The 11,554-nt window shown below is 33.3% G+C and overlaps 1 protein-coding gene across 1 annotated transcript in view; it reads left to right on the forward strand.

Annotated features, from left to right (window-relative positions):
- The window catches only part of LOC101982181 (dystrophin-like), a 681,579-nt gene that overhangs the window by 659,656 nt on the left and 10,369 nt on the right, over window positions 1-11,554 (forward strand). The window contains exon 13 of the mRNA XM_013354813.1: window positions 7,408-7,527. Coding sequence (XP_013210267.1) covers window positions 7,408-7,527 — 120 coding nt within the window. The remainder of the gene's footprint in view (window positions 1-7,407; window positions 7,528-11,554) is intronic.

The raw sequence follows: 11,554 nt of genomic DNA on the forward strand, positions 1-11,554 counted from the left end.
AGAGTATTATTTGGGAGAAGGATGAGTAAGTCAGATAAGCCTTGAGAATGTCTTACAATCAAATATTGCTTCTAGTGCTCAGCAAGCTTTCTCGCAACCTAAGGATGATTTAAATTACATGTGCTTAGTGCTCTGAAGTCCCGCTGGAATTCCTATCCTTTGCCCCTGTAAATGCTTAGTAAAAGTGTGATGCCTATGTAAGTAAAGATAAATCATACACTCAGGACAAAAATGTGCTATAACCAGAGAACCAAAGCTCATCTGTGTTTCTTCAATGCCTAGTAGACTGCTTAAGAAAAAATTGCTCAGGGAATGTTTGATCAGAACACATGTTTCAGTAATTCTAAATATTTCATTACATAAACTGTCCTCATCATTGATACCTTCCTGATGGGCAAAAAATTCACAACTGAAATAGGCAATAAAATCATGTGTATCTTCAACGAAAAACTCACAAAGATGAGTAAGAAACATTTCTATAAAGTGACTTACATGGATTTGTATCTTGTTTCTTGTCTTTGATTTTAATCTTTGTCCCCATCCCAGTTTGATTTTCTTATGCAAATACCTTCATCAATATTTACTGTAGAATCATTTTTTGTAGAAATATGGTCGTCCCATAAATACGCATGACTTAAAGTAAAAGAAACATTATCACTTTCATACATTCCACACAATTGCATGTTTATAAGACTAAGCTTTCTATCATGATTTTAAGTAGTAGATTTTGAGGACAGCTGTAGTCTATATAATGTCTATGATTAGTGTAACAATAATAATAATATGCATGTTTTTATGTATTCCAGTTTATGCTCTGCTAACAACTGTCATAGAATCTTTCTAGTATGGATTATAAAATTATTGATTCATATTTTAATCATGTGTTCTATAATTTCAGCACACTGAGAACATTTAGTAATTAAAGGTTCGAACTATGATTAAGAAGGATATTAGGATTAAGTAATTATTCTCAGGTGGGCTCTTTCCATTGTGTTTGGCCTATTAATAGGATGCTTATTTGTGCATATTTAATAATAAAATGGACATTTTGTATCCCCTCCTAGCATCACTAAACCCTGTGCTGGCTAATTCTGATGTATTATCTCATTTAACTTCAGTAGTAAACTTATGCTAGGGGGGTTTTGACATATAAACAAATCTTTATTGAGGGATTGTTCAAAGAAACATCTCCAGCAGCTGGTAGGTTCCAGCTTCCTTTATTCCTTACAGGCTGTTTGAATTCATAAACTAAAGAGATATCCCGGCTCATGCTTCAAATATGTTTCTGAATGACACATTTACAAAGACTCCTGCTGTTAACCTTCATCTTTCTGCATTCAAACAAAAAAGCTTTCCCTCTGTTCTGGGGTTTCATTAAATCATGATACCATCTGTGAACCTATAGTTTAAAGACCAGTGCTCTAGCAGTATTGTTAAATTTTAGATGTTAATGATAGAGACTGAATATGTAGATACCTGCAAACTTAGGGAACTGTAATGGAAAATCATGCTAGTGATAGCTATTTATGGAATGTTCAGAATCAAATTTTAAGGCAGAAATATATTTCTATTCACACTGTAGCTTTTTCTGTAAATTAGACCTAAAGAGACATGCAAAGTAACAGCAAAGGAGGAAATAGGATCATAATGTTAGTTGTATTACTGTCTGAGAAGGGGAATAAGAAATACATTGATTTAACTGAGATTAATTTTATACAGTGTATATGAATGCATGTATTAATTGATTTTAGGGGCAGAGGGAATGGCAAGAAAATTAAGGGATTCTGTTCAGTGATTATGATTTTTTATGAAATACTTCTTGGTGATAATTTTTCAGCAAGAAATCATTACATCTGTTAACTCAAAATTGTATTTTTTGTTTTAAATTATATTTTATTTATTTATTAAAGATTCACTCATTTGTATGATGCACTCTGATCATAACCATCAATCACTACCTCCTTCCAAATCCTTATAGTGTTCCCACCACTACATCTCCTTCCCAACTTCATATCTCTTCTCCCTGTTTTTCTTATAAATAACCCCTTGAGTTTAACTAGTGCTTGTCCCATGTGATTAGGGTCATCAATTGGGACACGTTCGACCTAGCAGTGGTCACATTCCCAAAGGAAAGTGATTCTCTTTCCCTCAGCGGCCATTAATTATCAGTAGTTCCTCCATCAACAGTTGGATCTCAAGGGTGCCTCCCCGATCTATACAGAAGTTTTGACTGGCTTGTTCAGGTCTTGTGCAAGTAACCATAGTATCTGTGGGTTTCTGTGTGCAGCATATGTACCTTGTCAGTATTTCATAACTCTCCTTCCCACCTGCTGGCTGTTACATTCCTTCTGTACTCCCACCCTTTTGCAAGATGTTCCCTGGGCCTTGGATGATGGCTGGCAGAAAGAGATGAGTCATCCACAGCTGAGCACTCATAGTTACTTATACATTATTCTTTATCCAATTATGAGTCTAGGACTTCTGTTACTCCTGTATAAATCATGGGCAAACTTAATGATTTTTAGGAGGCTGCGGTATGGGTAGCAGATAAGAGCTCTTACCTGTCTATCACACAAAGACCAGAGTTCATATTTCAGCACAAAATCAAGTGACTCACAAAGGCCTAGAACTCTGGCTCCAGGGTATTATCTACACCCTCTTTTGGCCTCTGTGTGTACCTGACCTAAACATGCATCTATACTCACACCAGTACACATGTGTACACACACCCCAAAACACCCCTAACCTCACACCAAGGCATGTGTACACACAAATACTAAAAGGAAATGTTTTTAAATGTTTAAGGATTTTGATCAATCATATATTTCTTCAGACCCTAAGCTTTGCTGTGACTTCAGACTGTCATAACACGATTTTCTAGGAGCACATTTATTGGACAATGAAAAGCATATTGGGTTAAAGGAGAGAGATTTGGGGAGTCAGGTTCCTGTGGCTTGGTTTAATAGCGTTCTTCCAAATATGCCTAATTATGAGGGTTCAGAGGTAAATAGCTGTTAATATTTACTTAATCATACCGGAGTCTGTCTCAGAACCACACTAGGTAGTCACATATCTTTTATCACTAATTAGAAAGTTGAGGCTTAGTTTAGCAAGAGCTACAGGGATCAAACATAGGAACTCTAACTTCTGACACAGAATCATTGACAGCTTTTGGTTAATGCTCTCCATACTGTGCTATCTTCCACTGACAATCTAAAATATTCATAAGTAGAGTAATTCTATTATTAAAATGGTTTTTCTTAATAATAGAATTCACTTTGAGCTGTTGAAAATTGGTGTTTCTGTGGTCTTTCAAATTTGCACACTGAAGTTGTCCTTTAGAAGTCTTCTCCAACTTGGTAGCTCCCCAAGGTTTGGCAGAAACAAAAACATTCCCTCGTAGCCAAAAGGTAAAAATAATGGAGTTTGATATAAAAGTATTAAGCCCCAGGTAAAGAAATGAGAACCAAATACAGGCTTTTCTAGAAGGACCTGCTAGGGAAGCTTATTTAAAATATTCAGCAAATGTACAACAATTTCTGTGCCCTAAATAGATCCACACAGGGAGATGGACAATACTTTGGGCAGTCAGGCTTAGCAAAGTGAATATTTGACTGAAACTAAAATTGGAAATCATTACCAGATGATTTCACTCAGGGTACCTAGGGATAGGGAAGCTAGTCCAGCGTATAGTTTATGAAAACGGGGAAGTAGTAGTGGCTAGAAGAGAAAGAAGAACAAAAATAAATGGTCCATTTCTTCATCATTTTCAGTGAAAGCATGAAATGCTATGATTTGAATTTTAAGCAAATGTGGGTTCAGAATGTTAAATTAGTTAATTAATCATAAACATCATGGACATTTTATTATGTGGTTTATATAATAAAAAATACTTACCTAGGTGTGAAACTAATCCCTGTTCCTAGGAATTATCTGGGATTGTAAGATTATTTGCCATTAATATGTTTGGTAAATAGGATGCATTCAATAGTGTTGTCTTCTTTGCATATTTATTCAGTTAAAATTCTATAAACGTTTAAAAATAATATTTATAATTAACCATATCTTAATGGTTTGGAGGTAAAAAGCTCCTATTCTTAGAATCTATTCAGAAGACATTGTGTATGTTGTTTTTTTAGTGGGTATATGTGTTTGTGTTTGTGTCTACTTTCTGGGAATGCTGCCAATTCTCTAATGACTATAGTAGGAGGATTGAAAGGAAGTGCACACAATGGTAGCCACTGCATAGCTGAATCCAAGAACACTGAATTTGTGTTATGACCAAAGGAACCAGTGCAAAATTCTTTAACAAGCAGAACATCACACCTTGTTTTAGTTTCTAATACAGGTTGATCTTTACATCTAAGTGCAAGGTCAAAGCTTCTCTAACATTATATACTTCCTTGTGTTAGTTACTTAAACATGGTCTCATATCCAAATTGAGAATTAATAACACTAAAGTTGTTTTTCCTAATGATTGTTCCCAAGCTGTTTGGTCTGGTGAGAATAAAAATGTTTTCCTCATTGGTGACATTTGAAGGAAGTATAGAAAAATCATATTTTAATCATGATATTGAGATCCAGTACTGAGAGGTTAAAATTTGGTAAAGCATTTGATTAGAGCATTATTTAGAAAAAAAAGAGAATTAGCCCAAGAGGTATAACAAAACTTCAGTTTGTCATATCTAAAGGTTTTTAATGTATTTCACTGTTGCCCCTTTCTCTTGTCACAAGTAAGAAAAGATTGCTATTTGACATTAGAGAACAAATATCACTGACATTTGTATCTAATAATGGTATAGAAATTTAATTAGGAGCATGACAGATTATTAACCTGGCAATTCTGACAAAAGCATCACTTTAATAAAAATAAAAGCAACGAATGGATCATAAAATAGCCAGCCCATATACATGTAAATTATAAACTTTGATAACAAATAATACTTTTATAATTCCATGAGAGAATTTTGACTTGAAGATAAAAGCTTTGAATAGTCAAGCTTCAATGTGTTCCTCTGGGGACATATTTGTATTTGGAAATAACTTGGCTCATATTTCAGGCTTAATGAACATAACAACACTAATCTTCTGTTGTATAAATATAACTATGAGAAATTCAATTCCATAACAAGTCAATATTTAACTGAAATTTTAATTAAAATATTTTAACTGAAAGTTGGTAGTCTTAAAAATACATGATATCACACAGGAAACCAAGCAAGCATTTTATTTTACCTTCAAACGTAAGTAAGATGGCAATCATACAGTTTGTATTTAACATTTTACTATTGCAAAAAATAACTTTCAAAAGTAGACCCCAGACATCAGATGTTTTATAACATCTTCTTTATTGGGAATAAATAATATTGGAAAGCATTAATACTGTGATAATAATTCTTAATAATTTTGGGTGTTGAACATTCAGAACAAGGAATTTTACAAGGTTTTTTATTTTGCAATTACTGAATTTGCTCAGAAAAGTTTGCTTAACATTAGCAATTTAAGCCAGAGATATTATAATATTAAAAAGTCACAGAAGAGAAGAAAAGTTATCAGACATAAGATTAAGTCATACATGGAGCCTAATCCCATGCTATGTGCTCAGGAAGCCAGTATGGAGAGTCTCTCACACGTTTCTTCAAATCGCTCTGGTCATTTCAATGGTACTTTCACTTTAAATTTACCAGATCACCATTGGTTTCAGTAATACCTTGTACTAAGATTTCTTTCAAAAGAATAAAATGTACATTATTTATAAAAATAACAAAAAATCCAAATATCTAATTTTAGAACAAATATACAATAAGAAATCAGTTTAATGCTAGGAAAATCAGTAGTATATTCATCCCATGTACTTTATAAAGATTTTCTCTGTGGAAGTAAGTATTTCATAAATCAAACAATGATTTCTATGTATTCCTTTACTATAGTATTGAAGCAGTGATTGTAATTTATGTGTAAAACAGTATTCACACTGAGTATACCATTACTTTTGATTACATGATTATATATATGTATATAATTATATATAATATATTACACATATATGTAATTTCATGAGGAAATATAGGAAATCATTTTCTAAAGTTCTAGAAGCCAGATTATAATAGTATTGTCTTAATTGTTCTATTTCTTCCTGGCTGACAAGCTGAAAGTCTTAGCTTATGTAACTCAAAGAAAGAAGTGGGTGGGGAGGAGGGATACTTGACATCACTTTCAAGGACAATTTTGAATGCTAATGTTTCCATTTCAGTCTCTTAGCAGAAAGAGTTTTATTAACCAGTGTAAGCTTTACAATGCCAAATGCATTATGAGCAGTATACATATCACACACAAAATAGGAACATAGGCATTTCATCATAAATTTCATCACTTGAAAAAACAGCATGAAAATTTAGAATGAATTAAAAGTGATCTCACAGCAATCTCCAATATTGAGGCTTGATGAATAAAAGTCCTATAATTAACATGTTTATGCATTTAAAATCATCCATCCTAACAAGTTTCTTTATACCCTTTTATAACATTTTAATAACTAAGAAGTAGTCTGATAGGTCCCAAACATTATTGTTTTCTATGTACAGGCAGTAGGATTGTCAGAAAATAAAAGACCATACCCCCAAACTATCTTACCATTTTTCTATTAGATAACAAAACACTTTGAGAAACTTGTTATCTGGAAGTTTTGAATACCAATTAGAGCAAATCCACATAATAGTATACTATATTGAGAATTTGGGGGGCTGCAGCTCCAGGTAAGGATGATGTTATTGCCAAATTTTTGTAAATCTTTATTTCTTGAAACACGTAGTAAGAAATTGACAGAAATGAATAAGAAAATATTTGAAGTAGAGAAAACTAGTAAGGAAATACCTCTTCAGATAGAAGATAATCGTGTGATGTGAGATGCTGTGAAAATGAATACTGAATTTGACAGCCTTTGCAGGAATACTATGATGTGATAGTAGGCAGTGAAGGTCAGGTTCACTAAGCACAGAGAATCATTGTGAAAACAAAATAATTTTCAATGAAGGTGAACATATTTAAAAGAACCTTCCGACTATTGGGTCAAGAGAGATTACTTTCTTTCTATGGTACTAGGAAATTTTATTAAAGTAGAATACCTAGGGTGCTGGAAATACAGATAATTAAAGCAAAGTCCTTGAAAAGGCAGAGAGTGTGTGAGAAGAAGTGCGCTCTAACTGGACCCCTCACAATGCAACCTGCCATCATACTTTGGAGTTCAAATAAAACAGAAAATATAATTACCGAGTAAAATAACGGAAAATTGGTTTGAACTCAGTCTAATTTACTGAGTGATCCCAATACCCCATATATGGGAGAAATAACTCACATGCACTTGGGAAGAAATTTTTTAAATATTCATTTTGGATTACTTTCTTTCAGGTGCTTCAAGAAGATCTAGAGCAGGAACAAGTCAGGGTCAACTCTCTAACTCACATGGTGGTAGTGGTTGATGAATCTAGCGGCGATCATGCAACGGCTGCTTTGGAAGAACAACTCAAGGTCAGATTTTTCTTTAACTGAATAATTCCTTTTCAGCATTTAATTCCTACTTGAAAATGTATTTAGAAAATTTCAGAGTTTGATTCATTTAACGTAAGTAAAGTAATCTATTAATCATTCAAATTCAAATCATTCCTTTTGTGTATTCTCCATTTCATTAACTTCGCTGCTTGCTCACAGCATTTTCCTTGCCTTTGAGGAAATCCACAAATTCAGATCTAATTAGTTTTTATTATACTTGAAATGTATGCATTAGAGAACTAGCCAAACAATACTGTTTATGTATCCTTCGAGTCTGAGTGTGGGCAAAAATTAATGTGAAATTTACTAAATTATTAAAAAGTGAGTACTTTGGTGTATTCATTCCTTTAAGCCCCCAGTCTTTGTTCTCCTGCAAATGACAGAAGTTAGTTGGGTTTCAGCCATTCAAACTCCTTTTCATACCCAATTTAAGGTATTGTGCTCCTGTAAAAGTATAAAGTAGGGCAGCAAAAGCCTGTAATTCTAGCACTTCCGTGGTAGAGTCATGAGAATTGGAAGTCTGAGGCCAACCTCAGCTGTACAATAATCAGCTTTGCTTAAATGGGAAATTTCACCCCCCAAAATCAAAACACAGGGATGGAGAGAAGACTCAGAGGTTAGTCCAATTGCTGCTTTGCAGAGGCCCAGCATCCACACATGGCAACTCACTACTATCTGTATGTAGGTAAACAGATTCTATCACCTCTTCTTGTTTAGGTGGTCTCCTGCAAACAGATGGTGCAGAGAAAGAAGAAATATACTCAATAACATATACATACATATAAAATAAAAATAAACATTAAAAAGAACAGACAAAAATGATAATGTGGATTTTTTTTGGATATTTTAAAGTCTGTTTTATATAAGCATGCCTGATGATATGCAGGCATATATATGAGCCAGAGATGGAATATGGGTAAACCTCGTCAACCGCTCTCAATCTCAGTTTTTGAGATAGGCTTTCTCTCTCAACTTTGATCCCACCAATTTTGCCAAACTGTCTTGTTAGCAGATCCCAATGATCCTCCTGTCTCTATCACCCAGTCCTGAATACTTGGATTACAGGTGTGCATCACAGCTCCTTCCTTTTTGCATGGCTGCCTGGGGACCAAACTCTGGTGCTCTTACTTGCATGGGAAGCATTTTATTTAGGAAGCTACCTCCCTAGTCTGCTGCCTATAAGGTTCATTACTCAAAAAAGGCCCGTGCTTCCTCTGTGACAGATAGGAGCCACAAGTCTAATATCTCAAAGTGTCCCTCCATTACAAGTTTAAATGACTTTATAAGCCTAAAGTAGTTCTTAAGAATATCTCCAACCAAACATATAACACAATTTCTTAAAGACTTATCTTTGTTTTCTTGTCTGTTAGGTGAATTATTTTTTCATTCCAGAGAAATGTCATGTCATTGGTTACTGCTTTAGACTGCCAATATGTAACAACTCTATCTCATTTTCTGTTATTAAGTGACAAAGGAATAATAAATTTCTAACAGATTTAATATTTTTATCACAAAGTAAAACGCTAGTTACTTATATTCTAATAAAATTGCTAAGATCTACTTCAACCTATGCTAGTTACTTACATTCTACTAAAATTGCTGACATCTGCAAATGTTTATGTTATAGTCTATGGCAATGTATCATGAAATATAGGGCGAATTTTGTATTGCACACATACGTAGTGCTGACACAATAAGATACCGAATTTGAAAGAACTCCACACTTCTGATGTGAAAGTGACTAATTGTTAGAAGGCAAAAATCCAATACTCAACCTTTCCCATACCAGCAAAGACTTTAAACACTGTAGAGCAGAATTCCTTCTGCTGTTGACTGGTTAAAAACTGCAACAGAACATTTTATAAGACAAAGAATATTTCCAGACACTAGAAACATATTGGATTCAGTGACTTAAAAAAAGTAGTCTCATGATGGAATTATTTAATGTGATGCTTTTGGGACAGAAGCAGCTTGAAAACAGTCCATAGAACTCATAAATGAAGACTAGGTTACATTTCATATAAGAAAAATTGGGAGTGCCGAGGCTAAGTTTTAATGTAGTCATTTAGGAATCTGTATTCTGATGCTGGAGCAATGATCCAGAGTTTAAAACTTATTGCTTCATGTTTTCTGACATCCACCTTCTATACATTTCTGTTATTTAAAATGTAAGAAATGAAAAGTTGCTATTAACAATAAAAATTTTTAAGGTAAAACTTACTGCTTCTCATTATGTATATGTGAGTTTTGATCCCAGCACCCACATAAAGCATGGCTGTAACTCAGCTCCATGAAGGTACAAGAGACAGGAGAATTACTTGGTCTTGCGGCCTCTAGTCCAGCAAGTGGGAGCCTCATTTAGAGGGAAAAACTCTACCACAAGTAAGAGTAAAAAGCAAGAAAATCCCATACCTTTTTAGGCCTCTGTACATGCATACACACTCACACAGATACACAAAAACGTATGCATGAATAACGAAAGAAAGAAATTTGCTTTTATTATTTTCTCTTTATATTTCATTAGCCCAAGATAGCTATCAAAACAGATATGCATGTCTTATGTATGTTTTACTTGCAGAAACACATAGTTGACTCTGATTGCCTTTTCCATTAAGTAACTGTTGTCCACTGTCTTCCAGAATAATGATGAAGTTCCCTTCCTCCTTTACCATTTTGGCTCCATATCGCATAGTCTTATTTCACTTTTAAGTACTCTAGACTAATGTACAAGAGGAAAAAGTTAGTTGTAATGAAGTGGAGTTAAACATCACTTTGTAAAATGTTTCAAGTCTATTAAATAATGGCAATATGAATATTTTATTTCCTATGTTTGAATTATGGCAACGTGTGTGTGTGTGTGTGTGTGTGTGTGTAATATATAAAGACAAAATAAGTCAATAAATATTTTCCACTCATTAAAAATTTGTCATCTCTTTCTATTGGGAAATTTTAAACTCCTACATTTCAGTAATTTACTATATGTAACAATGTTTTGAAGGCCATAGATATCTTCTGTACTATGGTAGAATATTGATATTTTTATTTCTCCCAATTTTTATTTGTTATCCAACTTGGCTTTTTACTCTTGCTTTATTCTCCTTATCTCCTGTTGACCAGGGATCTACTCGGTGAGGTTATAAGCCAACTTTATACTTTCCAATGTGAGTGACAACATGCAGAACATTTTTTCTGTGCCTGGCTCATTTTCTTAAATTATTGTTAGTTTTTACCAGGATATTCTTTTACTGGAAAGGAGGTCTAGGAATTAGCAAGCTGTTTATTGGAAATATTGAGTTCAAACAGGAATATTGTATGTTTAATTGTTTTAAAAGAGTTCCTTTTCTGAGTATGCCCTCTAGTGTGTCTTCTGCCAAAAACAAAACAAAACAAATAAAAAAAAACAGAGTAATTTAGTCCAACTTCAAGTAGAAGCATAATTTTTGTCATTCTACAGATAACTTTAGATTAAAAACTACAATTTTTAGAATATGATGTGAAAAAGGAAAAGCTAAAAGTAATGACAATATATAAAGAAGTTGTACATTGAATTTTGCAAGTATTCTTACAATTATGACTACCAGAATTGACAGAGGTAATGGAGAAGTACAAAAGAAAAAATTCCAGAAACTTAATGACATCTTTTTTTTTTTACTTGTTTTAATTGTTAGTTATCATTTTAACAAATTAAATATGTGGGCATTCTGAAGATCGCAGAAGAAATGTGTCACAAATCAGAAAATAATAAATGTTTAGAGGAAATAAAATAAATGAAGATGAATATTTGGAAGAAACAGTATCCTAAACGTATTTATTCAGAAAGACTATGTTATTCCTGATTCTACCAAGGCTAATGAGTGAAGTACATGATTCTAAAAATTTATAATTTGCATGAGTGACAACATTTAGTACTTTTCTTTCTGTACTTGATGTATTTAACGATTATTATTATTATTATTATTATTATTATTATTATTATTCCAGAGAGTTATGTATATTTGCATATATA

The sequence above is a fragment of the Microtus ochrogaster genome, unplaced genomic scaffold (genome assembly GCF_000317375.1).
Source record: "Microtus ochrogaster isolate Prairie Vole_2 unplaced genomic scaffold, MicOch1.0 UNK71, whole genome shotgun sequence".
NCBI lineage: Eukaryota > Metazoa > Chordata > Mammalia > Rodentia > Cricetidae > Microtus > Microtus ochrogaster.